The 18,962-nt window shown below is 38.9% G+C and overlaps 1 protein-coding gene across 1 annotated transcript in view; it reads left to right on the forward strand.

The window, feature by feature from the left end:
- The first annotated feature begins 352 nt into the window (after positions 1-352).
- The window catches only part of RICTOR (RPTOR independent companion of MTOR complex 2), a 74,387-nt gene continuing 55,777 nt past the window's right edge, over positions 353-18,962 (forward strand). The window contains exons 1-3 of the mRNA XM_027634402.1: positions 353-446; positions 614-661; positions 16,757-16,854. Coding sequence (XP_027490203.1) covers positions 398-446; positions 614-661; positions 16,757-16,854 — 195 coding nt within the window. The 5' untranslated portion in view covers positions 353-397. The remainder of the gene's footprint in view (positions 447-613; positions 662-16,756; positions 16,855-18,962) is intronic.

The raw sequence follows: 18,962 nt of genomic DNA on the forward strand, positions 1-18,962 counted from the left end.
CACAGACCGAACAAAGCGGCGAAAAGCCTTTTTTTTCTGTTTGTTTGGGGTTTTTTAATTACTTCACGCATTAGAAAAGCAGAAAACATCCGGCGTACAAAAGCACCCACGGTCACGCAGCACCCACGTGAATTATCACCTCGTCACAAGGCCAGGGAAAAAAAAAAAAAAAAAGAAAAAGAAAAAGAAAGAAACAGAACAGGCAAAGCTCGTTTAAAAAAAAAAAAAGGAGAGAGAGAAAGAAAACGCAATTTCAGCTCCGAGGCCGCTCCCTCAGCCCAGCCCCCCCCCCCCCCCCCCCCTCCGCCCCCGCGGGGGGGGGGGGGGGGGCGCCTCGCGCGCCTCCCCTCGCGAGAGCGGGCGAGGTTTCCGGTGTTGTGGCTGCGGGGCCGCAAACATGGCGGCGACGCTCCGCGCCCGCTCGCTGAGGCACCTCCGCATCCGAGGTGAGGAGCAACCCGCGGGCCGCCTCGCCGCTGCCCCATACCCACCGGCACCCCCCCTGGCTCCTCTCCTCTCCTCCCTCTCTCCCTCTTCCCGCCCCCCCTCTCTACCCCGGCGCTCCTTCCTTCGCCGCCCGGCTAACGCTCTTCTCTTCCCCCCGTCCCCGCAGGTCGGAACGACAGCGGCGAGGAGAACGTGTCCCTCGATCTCAGCCGAGGTATGGGCGGGGACGCCGGGCCGGGGGGGCCACCTGAGCCTCGCTGCGGCCGCGGCGGGAGGTGTGGGGGGGGTCGGGCGGCGGCGTGGAGCGGCCTGGTGGGGCCGCGGGGCCGGGGCCGCTGGTGAAGCCGCTGCTCGGGCACCGCGGGGCCGCGCCGGGGCCGCCGGGCTCCTCCCGCACCGGCGGGCGGGCGGGCGCTGCGCTCCGAGCCCCCGGTGCTCGTGTTTACGATGCCCGGCCCTCCGGCCGATCGCGCCCTGCAGCTCCGGGCAGCACCGTGCCTGCTCCTGCCACCGTTCCGTGTGTATCCCTGCCTGTCGTGAATCCCTGCCTGTCCTAGGCCAGCTGGCTGTGAGCTTCTTGCTCCAAGACCGGCAGCCACTCGTCTCCTCTTTGCTTGTTAAATTGCTCCGAACATCCTCCGCTGCCCTCAGATGTGTGTGTGTGTGTGCGGGGGGGAGGTAAGAGGAAGGAAGCAGCACTGACATCTGCTACACACCGAGAGATTTTGCCGCAGACGATGGGGAGCTCTCCTACCTAAATGTGTAGTTGGTCTTGTCTTGCTGAGGACTAAGGTAAGCATTAGGCTGTCTCAAAGAGATGGGTAAAATGCAAAAAGTAAGTTGGAATATTATTGCTCTAGAAGCAATGATATTTCCTGGGGCAGAGGATCCTAGTCTGGGAGAAGGAATAAATTTGATGCTGGTGTATAACTGTTCTGCTTCAGGAGATTCAGGACTGCTTTTACCCTGTATAGATCAATTTTATGGGGAAGCAGGCAGGGAAATGACAGAATCAATGAGATAAAAGTGAACAGTGAAACATAAAGGAAGTACAAACATTAGCAGTATAAGTATTGTTTTCTACTTAGTAAGATGCAGGATCAACAATTCCTTTTCTAAGTCTCTTTTCCTCCAATATGAGTGTTTAGAAAGGGCTGAAAGTTATCTCCATGTATATGTATCATACTTACAAGTATGTTTTAGTTCCTGGGAAGAGAGCTAGGGTTTTTTCAGCTTAAAGAAGTAGGCTCTTATGTCTCCTCTCTCTCCAAATGGATATAATTGTTCCAGTGAAATGCGGTCTTTAAAGTCAAGACAAGGGAAACTTTTGCCAACAGAATGTGGGATGAAGGCCTTAACTGTTCAAACACGACCCAATTAGTACTGTAAGCAGTGTTACCTGTTTATCTGCAGAATCAGAATTTTAATCAATGGGTTTAGTAACTTTTTTATGTTGTGTAGCATAGCATACTGAAGTGTTTTGATGTGAAAGAACAATACACAGAATTTAAATGGTGGAATGGTAATTTTTAGATGTGGTCTGTTTGACATCATTTACTCAGAATTCTATAGGCAACCATCATTGTGATACTGATTTTTGCCATGAGCTGTTTTCAGCCACCTACTGATTTCAAGAGACCTGTAGTAGTAGCAGTAAAACTACTTGACCTGTATGGTATTGAAAAGAGACTCTCAGGTAAGATGCAAAACATTTTTAATACCATAAAAAATATTTTGCAATGTGACTATATAGCTCCTATTAACAACAGTAAAAAAAAAATCATTGCGGTGGTTGCAGTTGAATAAAAAGCTGCTTTAAATTTAAGTGTCATCTCTTATGAAAAAAGTGAGGGTCTTGGTATTTTGTTGGAAAACCTGCAGCTTACTGGTCAGTAATGTAGCACTGTTTATCCACAGTAGGTATTAACATCATTTTAAAGAGGAAGCAAAAGTAAGAAGCCTAAAAGTCATATCAAGACATTAACTAAGCTAGATGATAACTTGATTTCCACAGTGAACACAATGAATATTTGTTTTTCCAGCTGTTAAAATGGTTATGTAAGCAATTGGTTCAAATATTTTGTTACCCTAATTCAGTACTAATAGTACAGTATTTTGGTTCACTGTGTTGTGCAGATCGCATAGTTTTCCATAGGGCTCACCTTTGCATTAGTTTAAAAGAACATTCTAAAGTTTTTTGTTTCCCTGCAGAACTGAATTTTGTGTTGATTAATATGGAATACCTGATTTGGGCCAAGTAGAGGATCACCATAAACAGTGTTTCAGCCATATGCTTCTAGTTACAGGGCCCTCCTTGTTACAAACACAAGAAGTTATATTGTTGTTGCCTTGTTTTGAGTAGTGGTTTGATTAGTAATGGTTTGATGAGCACGACTTAGCATACAGGTCAGTCCTTCACTCGTCTGTACCTGTGGACGATATTCTAACTATGTTCTTCCCATGCAAGGAACCAGTGCTGTTATTAAGAATTTCAAAACTAACAGTAGATGCGGGGTGAGCACTACCCCTGTTTATGCTGCTTTGGGTCAGGCTTCTTCCTGTCTTTTTGTGCATTTAAGGCTCAAAGAGTGCTTTGCTCTATGTGGAGCTAATCTACATTCCTCTGCATGTGTTTGGTTTGCTCTTTGCTGCAGTAGTTTCCAGGATTGCTGATGTTCTCTCACAAGACACCATATTGGTTTTTTTTACTATGGCTATTTTAGTGGGGGTTTATTCTTTGGAGATCCTTTGTGCTCTGCCTTTTTAAAAATGATACATAATGATGCTTATGAATGAGATTTTATGTGATAGTGGATGATGCATTGTCTGTGTTTGCATAGGTGTGTGTGAATTTTCTATGTAAAATATTAACCTGGTAAAAGATGATAATGTAAAGTAAGTATGTGGTTTGCTGTTTTGGGGCAGAAGGGTTTGCTTTTTTTTCGTTTGTTTTTGAGTGGGGGATTGGTTCTTTCTTGGTGGTTTTGTTTTGGTTTTGGGTTTTTTTTATTTTATGTCTGAGCCACTTGACCCTGCCTGTGCCCCATCCTTTGAAGGGATTCAGATAAATCTTCTCTTAAGAAAATCAGTTTGCTGAAAGGATGATCAACTCTGGAAGAATTGTCCCCAGAACAATTTTGGGCATAATTGCTGGTATAGTAAGAAAAAACTGTACAGATACAGGTTAAATTCATTGCTTCTGTCTGTTTAAGGTCATGTGTCATGTCTTCTGTTGATTATAAAATTGCGATTAATAACTGGGATTTAGAGCACTCAGGTTTTGGCGTTATGTTACCTTCTCAGAATAGAAAAGGAAAGGAAAAGGAGGACAGACTTGCTACCAGTGCAACTCCCACTGCAGTCATCTGGAAGGAGTTAGCAATGGGATGAGAGAGGCTGGTTTAATTAGACTATTGAAATCAAGCTCGTAACTCCTTAAGGCCAGAAAGGACAATGCAAATATTATATATTTTTAGTAGAATTCATCTTTGTTTCTGGATGTTTTATAGGTATTCCAACCTGAATCACAGCAGCTCATATACCTCCCAGAGCTTTGGGCAAGCTCTAAAAGGCATGTGTAATCCACACTTGTTTTGCTCCTAAGCCCTTTCAGGGAGTTGGACTAGGTGACCTTGAAAGGTCCCTTCCAGCCCAAACCATTCCATGATTCTTTGCTCACCTCTGTAGCTGAGTTGCCTTCTGCTGCTGGATGTTCAACACCTTTTTCCTTGTTGGAGTTTTAGCTGTTGCCTTTGGGTTGTGAAGGCTGAGGTAGTTTATAACTTGCCTAGTTGAGAGCACAGTGCATTATCTGTAATCAGGCTTGTCTTTCTTCAAGGGATCCCTGTTTTCGGGGAATCTTGTAGCTTAGAGCTTGCAAAGGCTATTAGGAACTTCACAGAACGTGTTCACTTACGGATAGAGGGATGCCAGCTGCTCATGGTTGAGTGCTGTATGTGTTCATTTCCTTCTTTTTGAAGGTAACAGTCTTCACTTTCTGATACTGTACTCTTTAATCAACTGAAATGTACCTATCTGAAACATCAGTGCTTTCATTTATTATTCGTAAACACACATTATAAGATAATACTTTGGTTTATCAGCTTCTCCTGTACAACCAATTCTCTCTGTTTTGTAAATGTTGAGTCTTCTAGCTATAACACAGGACATACATGAACAAAGTAGCTGAGAAAACTGGCTTTTTTTTTTTTCTCTTTGAGAGCGAATATCACAAAACTCACTAGTGTTATCTGAGAAAATACCCTTTTCCTTTTTTGCCTCCATTGTTAATAATTTCCTCCTGTCGTGTAGGTAATAATAAAACATACAGAGGTTCCATATAACATCACAAGATCTAAATGGTGTTACTTTTCTTACTGTGCTTGCATTGCTTTAAACCATGTAGTATTTGATTCCATATTCCCACATGGCAAATCGTAGTGCATTGCATTCAGGGCAAATATCTCGGGATGCTGTTTGCAGTTTACAGCCCACAGAAATGTCGGGCATTTTTAAGGGTTATTTGTGGGATAGTCAAAGAAGGCTGGATGAATTTTGTTTCCAAAGTCAGCCTGAGATTTGATGACCACGCTGTTTTCAGCTTCCTTCATCAGTATGGAAGAAGCAGGGGAGGAATACAAGGCACCTGTCTGATACTGAAAGCTCGAAGTAGTGGGGGAAGGAAAAAACCCCTTTTGGAGTGGTAGGGAACCAGTGCTGAGATGGCAGCTGGTACATACTTTTTGGTGGCTCAGAGGCAGTTCTTGCACACTAATGGAAAGACTTTTGTGGAAAACCTGTAGGTTCTTCTTTGCGTACTCTTGGTATACGTGGCCTGGCTTGAAAATAAGAAGTGGGGCTCCACCACACCATAGAGACAGTATTTTAAAAATAGCCAAGTAATCATAATGTGTGGGCACCTTTCACCCTCACTTTGCAGTTTGCCACCATTCTGATGGGTAGCTATAGCAGGATGTTTTGTTAGAGCGGGTCACACGGAGCAATAGCTGTTTTTTGCTCCCGTGTTTGTGAATCTGTAACTGAAGCTGTAATAGTAGCAAAAAGGTAATTAGTAACATTTTTTTCAGCTCTTCTGAGATACAAAGGAGCAACTTGAAAAAAGCTGTCAGAGAGAGATCTTACTGTGCTTACTGTCTGAGAAATGTTCTACTGTGTTATTCTTGTATATTGAGGTTTTTATGTAGGGGGACCAAAGGAAAGTGATAATGAGGGTGGCCTGCTAACTTTTTTGGCAATGTGCAAGCTTTTGGTAGGTTTTAAAAGTAAGAGAGTTAGAAGGGCTGAGTACATGCACTCCAAAATTAAGGCACGCACTTAACTTTCCTGTCTGCACTTGTGCTTGCACATGGTCTTTAGTTGACTGTTGCTTTGGAATTGTACAGTGCATTGGCCTGGTTAGATTAAGAACACTTGTGTACCTTTGTCTTTGCTTCCTAAGTGCTGCTTTTATAATCGTAAGACTTCTCGGAACTACAAACATGGTGTGTGCTTAAAATATTTTCACTTTTCATTTCTTGAAAGTAGGAACAACATTTTCAGTGAAGGAAAAATATTGACAAAAGACCACTTTAAAACCTTATGACTTGCTTGTCTGTCATTAAGGGATTTCTAGGAATTGGGTACTGCTATGTCTTTGAATATCTGCACTCGTATCTGTGTTTAAAGTTCTTGTGTGCAGCATCTCTAAATTTGCTTCTGTGTGTGGGTTCTTTGTGGTTCAGAGAATAAAATATCTTGTACTTTCTGTTTTACAAAGGAGATTATTCTGCGATTTGCATCATTGTCAATATCGTCTTCGATGTTTAGGCAATGCTGTGTTTTCTCAACATTCCACAACATGCTTCCTCTCTACTCACCCCAACCGGTGAAGTATCAAAATGTCTTGCTTCCTTCTTGATATGTTTGAGTCTTTGTGATAAATGTTATTCAGGTTTTTTTCATTTGCTTCTGACCACCCCACTTTGAGGTTAACGCAATGCCTGGTTTCGCCATTTTTTTCCGTCTGAGCCTATCCATTGTAGATACTGTGTAAAGAAACACGCCCCTCATCATAATTACAGTAAATAAGGAAGCTGTGTCAAGGATAGCCTGCCCAGAAAGAAATGCATCACTTGCCAAACTGATGACCTTCATGCATACTTTACCAGTTACTTAGCAATCTTGGAAGTTTTCCCTTAGTAACATAAAGAGATGCTTAACATCAGGTAGGGGTTTTTCTCTTTTAAGTGTAAAGTGAAATAGTCAGTTATAGTTGTATAGTTATAGTTACAACTGCAGTTTTCCTACTGTTTATATCCATACAAACTCAAACCTGCAGAGGAGGGCAAGAGAGTTACAGGACGGCTTGAGAATTGATGTTGAAATGATGGCTGACTGGCCTGGGGGAATGTACTGAAAAATCAGGTAAGTTTTTCTTAACTCTTGTACTTGACACTTCATAATGGATACTCCTGTCTGAAACTTCTTTTTTAAAACAGTTAAGTGACACAAGATGTCTACTTTTAATACCGACTATCTTCTTGCAAATAAGATATAAGCATGTGTCTTGAGGCTTTGATAACTACACAAAATATGTCATAAAATAAGAGCCTTGCTTTTCATTGGAGGTGTTTTTAACTGCATACAGGTGGGCAGATGCTTGTACAAGACTGCAGGTAAATTTGTACACTGAGCAGCACTCCTGTGGTTAGTTATGATACAGAGGGGAAGGTGACGTAACATTACTACCCGTGCTGGCTGATATTTGTCAGTTTTTTAACTGGAGTACTCATAACTGTCACAATCAAAAGTATTTATTCCAGTTTAAAAATCTGTAATATTGGATTTAATGCAGAAGTGATTTTTTTTTTTTTCATTTGCTGGTCATCTGTTTGGTGACAGAAAATTTGGGAAGCAAAACTTCAGAACACAGTTAGTGAGGAATGTTTTAACTAAGATGTTGTGTCTAGTGAAGAGGAGGAACACTGGTAAAGATGCATAAGTGAGAAAATGGAGTTAAAAAACCCCAACCAAACAAAAAAAACCAAAACCCAACCAACAAGAACAAAAAAAATGTACTTACCATTGTATTTTTTAGTTACTTGACTGAATTTTACTGTAAGCACATATCTGAAAGCTTTCTAGTATGCACCTCAATGGTGTCCTGCATAGGTTTGAGTAAATAAACGTAATGAGGAAGTCTTTTCACCTAAATTCTGCCTGAACAGCAATAGCTTATGAATCAATGTTATTCATTAATAAATTAGTCTGAGTGATAGAGTGTTTATGAAAGTTTTCCCAAAAGGGGAGATTTTGTTTCTAAATTTACTAGTTCTGTTCTTCGCTATCTGGACTTCTCTAAACTCACTTTAATTCAACTGCTACTTACTGCTATGGTTTTGGCTACATATCACCATTCACTTAGGTGGTTTCTCCTGCAGCATTTCAGAACAATACTTTTTAAATTATCTATTTATTTATTTGTTTGTTTTCTGACATTCATTGTCTGACATGTAAAATTAAAAGCACAAAGATTTTTAATTCTCTTTCATTTGGAGAAATGGGTAGTTAACATAATTTTATGCTGTTTATAAGTGATATTTTCAATAACCTTTCAAGTCCTAGACCAAAAGGATGGCAGAATGGTAAAGATGAGCAAAGACAGTTACTTGCCCATATTTGAAATAGCTCCTGTCAGTTAGCACTTGTTTGGTTGAAATGAGGTACCTACATCTCCATGCCCTATTTGCATAACTATTCATTGTGAAATGAACTACAGCTGTTGATTTAAGACTACAGAATGATTAATAGGAGGTACTTGTGCACAGAGGTAAGGTATTTAAAGCAAAACAATATGGCCTTGATTTATGGAAAAATACACAATAATTGTAAGAGTAACAAAGAATAATTAATCTCTTCATGTAAAGATGTATGGTGAACAACACAGGGATTTTGTTTGGGTTTTTTTAGCTGCATAAAATATTTGTTTCCTGCTAGAAGGGTACATAGTCTATAAATAAATACATATATTTAAAAATAATTACTTCATAAAAATAGAGGACTATCAAGAACAGCTGTTGCCTGGAAATTACTTCTTTAAAAACAAATTATTAAATCTGTAAGTAATCTTACTCCTTTGTTACCTCCTGAGCATCAGTGAAGTCAGAATTCAGCTTGAGCAACCTTGTATCTAGAGAATTTAGAATGTGTTCATCTTTCTTTATGCAAACCATATGTGTGTGTTGTGGGTAGACTTTTTTTTCATGAAATACAAAAAATGAAATGGAAAAAAATTTGCTGTTTTCATAAAAGTGATGTTTGCAGCTGAGATTTTTAGGTTAGTGTGTTACCTCAGTGGGATAGGTTTTCCTAAGTTGAAGCTGACCAACAAGTTGAGTGTCTTCTATGTTCAAAGAATTGTACCTAGGTCTTGTTCTGAAATTTATGAATGATATTCCTATACCTTCTCTTAAAATTACCTTTACAGGAGAAAGTATAGAAGTCTTGAGTGGTGGCAGCAATGTGACTGTATGAACTGTGTGACACAGGGACCTGTCCCTAATACAAGGGACTGAAGTTCCCAAGCGTCATCAATCAGCACTATTCTGAAATCTTCTGGTTATAGCATTTTAAGGTGGGGTAATTACCACAGTTTAAAGTTTTCCTGCTGAAGTTAGTGTTTTTTGTGAATTACTTGTAGTTTCTAGATGTGTCCATTTATTATTTGAGTATGTTATCACTTCGATGTTTCCAAATTGCCCTTCGTGTCTTGATTGGCAAATTGGGTGATCCTACGTCTGCTGATGTTACTGGATTTCTTACATGACTCTCTGAGTAACAGGATATTTCTGGAGACAGTGGCTGCCTCCTGAAAGCTTAGAGTTTATCAGAAAGGGCCAGGTAATACTTACAGTTTCAGGTTCTTGAACAAATCAGAATGATTCAGAGAAGAATCGGAATGCTAATTGAGAAAATAGTCCTAGAATAGGATGATATTTCTCCCTTTCATACATTTTCTTTTAATGTTAGTTATATTAACTTGCTTCTCAGTTTGATAGTACTCAGCAAAGTAGGTGATCAGGATTCTCTTGAGTAGTTTTGAAACCAGATTTGCCTGATCTACTTTCTAAACAGTAAGCCAATGATGTGAGAAAGGTGCAGTGTATGTTTTTGTTAAAACAACTAAAAATTGATCACCCTGAATTTTCTGTTTCTAGAATTAGTGACAGAAAAGAAGAAAATGGGTTGGAAGAACTGAAGATAATTTTCTAAACCATTACAATAAACTTATGTTCGTCATTCATATCCATCCTTGATGTTCTGGGCAGTATTAATTTGATTTGTGTACTGACGTGACCAGTGTTTTGTGTCTGGGAAAGGCTTTTACTGACTTTCGAGCATGAGAACAGTTGTACTGGGTCACTCCAACCTTGGCAGCAGCTGATAATTGTTGCAGAGAAGAGAGCAGAACAGGGCGAATAAATACATAGTCACGCAGTTACAAAGTGTTTCTCAGCCTCCAGCATTTTGATCCTCTGGTTTTTTTGTCTTTTTTTTTTTTCTTTCTCTTTTTTCTTTCTCTTTTTTCTTTTAAATATCTAAACTTCTGAAAGTTTTAGAGGAAGTTCTTCTTGAGTTTCACTGTATTCTGGAATACATGTATTACTATGAAGTGGTAATGAAGAAATGTTGTTAGAAAACTGTAATCCTAGTTTGGCTTTAGTCATCATGGTATACAATTGTGTATGTACTAGTGCAGAGAGATGGCATTGTGGTGGGTTTTTTTTGGGAGGGGTTGGGTATAAGTTTGTTACTTTCTTTGCTGACTGCCATGAAAGAGAGGAGGTGTGCTTTTTTCTCTATTACTGAGCCCCTTTCATCTATTCATAGCTTTCTTAATTAGTAGTTGTGAAAATAATCTGAGTTCTTAGCTTTTATTTGCTTTCTGTTTTCATGAACCTGAACTGGAACTTACATGTATTGAAAATAAAGTGCTCTTTGTATGGTTAAAGCTAGTGGAATCCCCTGAAAGCTATAGGAATCAAACTAAATAAATCACATGAATCACTAGGTTCATTCTTCAGAAATCTGACTTTTGGTCACCTACACTCTTCAAGGGGTTGTTCTCAATTTTTAAAACTTGATATACAATGTGGATTTTTTCATCTAAAATTTATAAGACTTCTGTGGCAAAACATTACATTATACCAGTGCAAAGTGTTTCACACCTCACTGATTCAAATGTCGTAATAGAATTTTAACTGTGATCGTAGAGGATATCCATCTGGTTTAGTATTCAATACATTTTTCAGCATAACTACCTTAACTTGATACTGCTAACAAACATTTAATTATGTTTTTTACAGTATAAACTGAGACATATCTTCAGTCTAAACATGTGTTATTATGTTTTTGGAAATCCTTGGTCGACTGTAAAGTATTCATGTGCCAATTTTTTTTTTAATCTGGCAAAGTGGAGTTGATGTGTTAACATAAATAATTCAGGAGTGATCTCTGTGTCATGCAGTTTGCTTTTTTTTTTATGTAGCTTTCCCTTCTTTAATTGTTCTTAGGTTTTCTGTGCAGTTTCCACCTTTTGAATTAGATGTATATTAAGAATACTTTCATATCATGAAGATTACATAATTGCCCTGATTTTTTTTTTCCAACAAGTTGATAGTGGTTTGATATGCCTTCTCATTGATATTTCTTTTCATTATTAAAGGTCTTGATTAAGAAGTGGCTTAGCAGACTGATTACTTGTCATATAATCTTACATAGACACCTTGAAGATATTGATTTCTAATGTTTCACTGCTTTTAATAACTGATAAGTTTTTCAGCAGAAATGGAGAACAGTGTATTAATGCTTCAACTTCCTTCATTTTGGCAGCATGTACTTCAATTAAGAGCAGCTTGGCAATATGCAGTGGCACAGCATTTAAACTTTAAAAATCTCTTAATATGTGTAGAGGTGTACAGAAGTTCACCAGGATCATCCGTTTATATTGTAATTCTTTCCTTCAGAAAGAGGAAGGTATCTCCTGTGTTCTTAGTCAACAGTGAGATGCTTGAGTACAGTGAAGTACAACTTCCTTCTTCATGTGTATTTAGTCTTTTACTTTTTGGCCCTGTGATTCTAGCAGGTGTGACATCAGCTGCTAGTGGAGTCTCTCACTTGAGAGTTTACTTACTGTACATACATTGGCTGCTGTGTACAGCTACTTTTTTAGCATCTACCAAGTGATGCGTATGAAATACACACTCCTCAGTTTAACTCATTATACCTGACTTCAGAGTTACTGAATTATTTGTGTGCTAAAGCCTACCATTTTTTTTTCTTTCTGTCTTTTTTATTCACATGGCCATAACAGAATAGCGAGTTGGTATGCTGCTAGCATACTGAATGTGGTCAAACAATGCTGCTAAATCTGTCAGGGGAAAGGAGTTGTCACTTGTGCTAATATAGCTGTTGCTGGTCCTATTTCATCCCTGCATTAGATGAAGCGCTCGCTGTTTTGTGTAGAGGGACCTCTGTGGTGTTCTTTCTCTCTGGAGAATGGGATCTGTCAGAATGCATCATGATTCTCACTGGGGAAAAACAATGTCACAGTCCTGAAGGGGTGAAAAATGAGTCAAGCCCTAAAAGGTCATGAGAGTTTGAAAACAAACAACAACACAACATCGAAGATTTTTGATATACATGCGTCTGTGAATTACTTTTAGGCGTAGAAGGTCATGGAATTCTTGAGGCTAATGTTTTGAAAACACCAGCTTTGCTCTGTGCTAAAGATTATAATTTTAAGTGCTGGGTGTTAGTGCAGATAGTTGTGGGTGAGAAACTGTGTTTGGTGTCACAAAAGTAAACAGAACAACTGCTACTTCAAAGTGTTTGCTGTCCAAAAAAAGGCAGACAGATATTCAGAAAATGAGGTAGTAATGATTAGCAAGCTAATCTGTTGCTGCAAAACACAAGTGGGCTCGTTTGCAAGTTCTATATATACCAACAAATTTTATGATGGCATTTAAGCAAAGTGGCTTTGTGTACAGTAATTGGGATGATTTGGCAATTGTAAAGTGCAAGTAAAAAAAAAAAGATAGTTGGACATTTTTCTACTGAGCGTCTTGTGGAACAGGTACATCCTGCTTTCATCACTCTACCTGTGAATAGCTCAGTGGTTCAACCACTTCTGTGTGGATTTTGTAAGAATTCAGTTTGAGTGGTAACTCACTAGAGAACTAAGATAGCAAAAAGAACACAAAGGATTCTGCTGAGTTATTTAACAGGATAATTTGAATGTAAAGTCAATGGATGCTGCAGTAGTGTAAAGGATAGGATGTATCATAGTGGGACGGGAGAGGGAAGGGAAGGGATTGTGCATCTTCGGCAGAAGAAAGCTGTAAGATCAGCTCAGTCATTTTGCGCAACTCCACCTTCAGAAGCATTATGGGAAAGAATGTGGAGATACTTGGTTGTTGCTGTGGGCCGGCTGGAGATCACAAAATTGTCTAGCTTGGAAAGACCCTGGGTCATCGAAGCCAACCATAAATATAACACTGCCAAGTCCAGCACTAAACCATGTCCCTAAGTGCCACGTGTACACATCTTTTAATTACCTCCAGGGATGGTGACTCAACCGCTTTCCTGGGCAGCCTGTTCCAGTGCTTGACAATCCTTTCGGTGAAGAAATTTTTCCTAATACGAGTCAGCATCTCAGTAATAAATAAAGTGAGTCAGAAAAGAATAGGCTTTTTGAGGGGTCTTTAGTAAGGAGCTTCTTAGTCTTTTGTTTCAGATACAAAAGCAGGAACTTCTGAAGAGCTAAAGAGTAAAAGCTAAGAAATCTCTGCAGCAGTGGTCTGAACTGGGGTCCTTAAAAAAAAACCCCAAAACAACACACACCACCACCACTAGCCCCCTTGCCCCCTCACCTTATGTTGCAGTTATTAACTTCTTTTATAAGATACTTTTAGTGAGAGAGTTCTGGAGTTTAAAACAAGACTTCAACTCAAAAAGTCTCCTTTAATTTTAGTTCCTTCTGAGGTAGGATGCTGTTAGAAGGTCTTTATTTCTTTACTGCCTTGTTTTTCTTAAGCAGTAGTGGTTTTGATAGAAGTGTGAGACATCTAACTTGCTGTATTTGTATTATCAATTCAATACTGGAAATGTCTGTCATGTTCTCAGTTTTCTCACAGGTTTGTAGATCTTGTTCTGGAGTTCCCACTTTGCTTCAAATTACTGATTTGCTAGTGAAGCTTCTGGGAAATACCTGGCTGCCCTGCTAAGCACTGCAGAGAGGGTTTTCCTCAAACTTTTATGTCTCTAGAAATGAGAGTTTTTCTCAGCAGAAAGAGGACAAGGTGAGGAAAAGTTGCTGTAACTGCAGTTTTTCATGCACAAATAGAGGAAAATGGTTTTAGTGCATGTTTTAATTAGGCATCCTCATCACACAGGTCTGCCATTGCTACAGGATTGTTAATGTGGGAAATTGTAATACCATTGTGTCCTGGTTTCTTCACGTCCAAATTGACTACCTTTCTCCAAGGCAGCGCAACTCACGCACTTCTGATAGGAATATTGATTGCCACTGAAGCGCAAGAGGTTTTCTGGGCTACTCTCATGGTCTTTCCTGTCCATACAGCAAACTTAGTTTTGGTAGAGGTTTACTAATTTACGGCTTACCGTGCTCATGTAGCTATCTGCACTTTCAGAAATAAAACTTTTAAACATACTTGCAGGCGTTTTGGAAAGTTACTTTTGCTGCTTGTTCTCCAGGGAACTGAAGTAGAAAACTCTGGGAAGCTCTAAGACTGCTCACCTGGGATCTTTGTTGTGGTGTAAAGGGGTATGTTACAGGTCCAAAAGTGATGTGAGCCAGGGAAATTCCCACACGTTACCCAAGGCAGACCAAAGTATAAATGTCAACCAAACTGTATTTTCAGAGAAACCAAATTATGAAGAAGTTATTTTCCTCTCCTGTTATGTACACCTAAAATCAGGGGCTATGATATAAACTATTTGTAGTGCCATAACTATGCTAAACTACTTGTTTTCAGTGTGCCCTATCCTTGGAACTGTTAAAGGCTGGGTTGGATGAGGGTCTGAGCAAACTGGTCTAGTGAAAGGTTCCCTGCCCATGAGAGAGGACTTAGAACTAGATGATCTTTAAGGTACTTTCCAACCCAAACTATTCTATGATCCTATGGCTTGAGCTATTGCAAACTTCTTAAACAGAATTAAGCCCTGGAAAAGCAAACTATTCAGAGGAATCCTAAACTTGGGATCTGGTAAAATTCTTACTGTGTCTAATTTCTGTGATCATATCAAAGATTTTTTAAATTTTTTTCTGGATTGGAGGTGGTTCAAAGATGTGCATGCCTATATTCCAATTTAAATTCAGAGTTATGGGGTGTTTGGTTTTACTGTGCATACTGTTCAGCAGTGCAAGTGTGTCTGTACTTGAGTATCTGATTGTTGACTTTGCTTATGCTGTCATTAGGTCTGTGGAAAAGGATGTTTCACATCAAGCTGGTGGTAGCAGAAATTGATTCCCAAATCTAGAAACCTATCTTGCCTTCCCAAAATCTCACTGATCCTTTGTTTGAAAATTGCCAGAATTATATGGTGTGACAGTAGCATAATATCTACATGTACTAAAGTTTCATTAAACAGTATAGTCAATACAATTGATTCACCTTAGCCTTGAGTAGACATCTAGCAGCTCATCAGGCTAATTGCTTTTGACTTCATTGGCTGATAAACAAGATATTCATTGACTACAGTGGATTAACAGGTTTGTACACCTTAATTCAGGTGCCTACCTGTAGATGTCATAATCTTTAAATGCTGTCTTGATGCCTGATAGTGGTTCAAGTACATGATCTTGTCTCTCCAAATATGTTCTGAATATATCCTGACAAGATAGCTAGTTGTTTGCTTTGTAGATCTGTTGGTTTAAGATTTTAAACTACAAATGATATAAAAGCTTGGTTTATAGAGAACTGGTAATAATGCTTTCTTTACATTTCCATTTCCTTTGTATAATGAAAAATATACAAGTACCTCTTCAGGAAGAACAGGGAAATAAAAGACTATGTATGTGCCACAAATTCAACTCCAGCTGTTCATTCTGAAGTAGGAGGCAAGTTTCTCTTGCTGAAGCTAGTGTGGGGCACCACACACAAACATTCTTCTCTGTCCTGCATTCCAGGTGTCTGATGTTTGGACTCTTCAGATGTTTTCTGAAGGCTTCAATTTATGTAACACAATTATTTCTTTTTTTTTTGGTAAGGTACTATTTTCACTACTTTACATTTCCAGCATAACCTTGGTATTTCATTTATTTCAAGCTGCTGATAGTATCGTTGTAAAACCTATCCTCAGTGTCTAAACCAAGACTGCATGAGAATCCTGCAGCCAAATATATCTCCCTTTGAAAACTGTCCTGTTGCAGTACCATGATGTGCAGAGCTTACTGAGTTTCTGTTACAGGAGCTCCCCGTGTACCCAGCCCCATTCTATGCTGCTTGTTCCATTCTACCTAATCTTCCAACCTCAGTCCCAAAAGTGGGACAGTATTGTCTCTCCTCACTATCATAGTCCCTTTTCTGTTTTCCAGCAGAATGCGGGGTCGTCAACTGGTGTCTGAATTCTGGTTTGTGGGGTTTTGTTGTTGTGGGTGAGGTTTTGTTTGTTTGTTGGGATGGTGGACTCTTAGGAAGAAAGGAGAAGACATTCCTAGCCTCTCTGTTTACCTTGTAGCTCACTTCCCATGTCACTAGAAAGGTCTGACCCTCTATTTAAAGTTTAGGGTCATTGTGGAAAGTAATAGGAAGAGCAGAAAAGAGGCCCATCTTTACAAAATTCCAGCCCTTTGTCTGGAAAAAAAGAAATAATGTGATGTGTCAGTAACATACGGTCCTTTTCCTTCTGTTTTTAAGCTTACTTCTTGTCTTTCGATTGCAAGGGGATTAAGGATAAAGTTGTTCACTTATGAGATGTATGGATTGGAGTTTCAGACACTAAATGGATTTCTTTGTCAGCTGTAAATCTAAAATACTGATTAAAATCTACTTTAAAATAAGAGTATCTCTCCTCCATGGCCTTTAGCATTTATTTTCCAGAACGCAGGTATGCCTGCTTTTGGTTCCAAGCATAAATCAAATTGGTGCTCCTTGGAGCAAAAATGAGGCCGAGAGAGCACCTATTATATTTATGAAACTGCATGTTGAACACATGTTTAGGGGGTTTTTTTTGGTTCTGTTTTTTTTTTTTTTTACTGTATCTGCTAATAACGTGTTTTCTTTTGCAGACCCCTGTGATAATATGAGAGAGATTCTCCAAAATGTGGCCAAATTACAAGGCGTGTCAAATATGAGAAAACTAGGTCACTTGAATAATTTTACTAAGGTAAGAGCTCAAATGGTGTCATAAAACTAGTGATCCGACAGGCAAAATATTTTGTATTTACTCTCAGACATTGGCTGGGAGATGAATGAAATCACTTAGTATCATGGAACATACATACTATGGTATGCATACATACTATGGGAGAAGAAGGTACCAAATAAAGACAGGAATATATGTGAATGGAGAGTTATGCTAAAGTTTGAGTACATGTTCTGCTGGCTGAATTTTTGTAGTATTTTAGTGCTTAGAAGATTGAAATACCTCCCAATTAATGGGTTAAGTTGCATAAATAGAGCTAAAGATTAGTTCTTGTGCTACAGAATTAAATAAAAAATGTGAAATGCCAAACTTTCTGGATGTAAACTGATTGAATATGGTGAGTAGGGAGGACTCATGCATTTTGGCTATTAAAAGGGCTCCTTGTAAGACTGACAACTTCAGTGGTAACGTATGACATTCTTTTAGCTGGTGGGTGAGTATTGAGAACAAAATCACAATAAAAAATAAATGTATCTTCTAATGCATTAGTAGCAAATGTGTAAATGCTCCATTTTCTGGGTTGGTTCAGAGCACGTGTAGGTGCACAGCATTCACTGAGGAACTGAACTTAGACTGAAATCTTTTCTTTGGGTCATTGCTTTGTGTCTGTCAGGCATCACCCATTGACAGAATGCTGCTGTCTTCACTGGGATTCCAAACTGTGTTGCAAGAAAGCCCTTTATGCTGTTAGAAAAGTCTGATGCATAGCTGTCTTTCCCTTTTGTGATAATCTGGAAACTTTAAAATGTGAATACTTCCATATTCTCTAGTTGTCTTAAAATTAAAGAACTGGATTAGGTTTGCAGATGCATAATTCCTAATGGAAAGTCAATATTTGAAACTATGGATCTTAAAACAATGTAAATTCTACTATTGAAAATCAGATGTTAATCACCCATAACTGGTAAATTAGTAAATAAGCACACTGTAATTAAAAGAGGAACCAAAAATTCTTTTTAGAAAATAGTTTGGAAAAACCGAATAATTCCACAATTTAATATTTGAAGAATTTTCCATTAAAAATGGAAAATACTTACAGAAATGCAGGGAAGTTTTTCATAAATTGGACATAAGTCTGGCAGGAAATCATGAGTTTGTGAGAAGCAGCTTCCTGAAATGAAATATACCTTTGAAGGTGGAGACTGTAGTTCAGAACCTGGTTTTTGTCCTAAATCAGAGTGACCCTGTATAAGAGAATCATACTACTGTGTTTAATATTTAACACTTGTTCTTATATTTATCTCCCTGGAATATGTGGTTTACAAATGTACAACAGAGCATTTGGTTTTAAAAACTCTTCCTATTTCTGTTTGAACTGTAAATACAGTTATGAGAATAGAATAAAAGTAGCAAGTTGTACTGTATTGTCTGCCTTGTGGTTGGAACAATTCTGTGTCTTTCATTCCAGTGGTTAAAAGTGAAAGCCTGGAGCTTGAGGGAAATGGTTTTATTTCCTTTTTGCACTCTGTTCTTCTACCCTGGACTAGTATAGTCTCAGTTCCCCCTTTGTGAGACAAAAGTGTAAGTAAGGTTGATGTGCTAAGAGCTGAGGATGTTTGTATCCTGTCTTGGAATTGAAGGTGAACTTGATTTGTTTGTAAATTCTTGCATTTCATAATCCATTTTTGAAGGGCTAGTTTATCTAGCATATTTGTACTATGGACGGGGGAGGGACCTTTGAAAATTTTTAGTAGCATATTTTGGATGAAATAATATGGAAAATCGATTAAGTTTAGCTCTCCTGCTAGGAATTTTCTCTTATACTTAAGAGAAAATGTCTGCAGTAGTCATGTTTTCCTTCAAAGACTGCAAATCTGACTGTTCTAGTTCTTTGGTCAGGGGAAGCAAAATGTTCATATCATGTGGAAACAAGTGATGGAAGTTAACATGGAGTTTCCTGGTAGGGATCATAATAGACACCAAATTTTGAATTAATTTAAAGATATCTGAGGTGTCTTAGATTTAGGTTTCTTTACTTGAGAGAGCGTGGGATTTTTAAGGTGAGGTTTGTTCCCCTCACCTCCCTTTATTTGAGGAGAAGGAAAGTATTCATCCTTTAAAAGTTACTG

The sequence above is a fragment of the Corapipo altera genome, unplaced genomic scaffold (genome assembly GCF_003945725.1).
Source record: "Corapipo altera isolate COAL_440 unplaced genomic scaffold, ASM394572v1 61411, whole genome shotgun sequence".
Taxonomy (NCBI): domain Eukaryota; kingdom Metazoa; phylum Chordata; class Aves; order Passeriformes; family Pipridae; genus Corapipo; species Corapipo altera.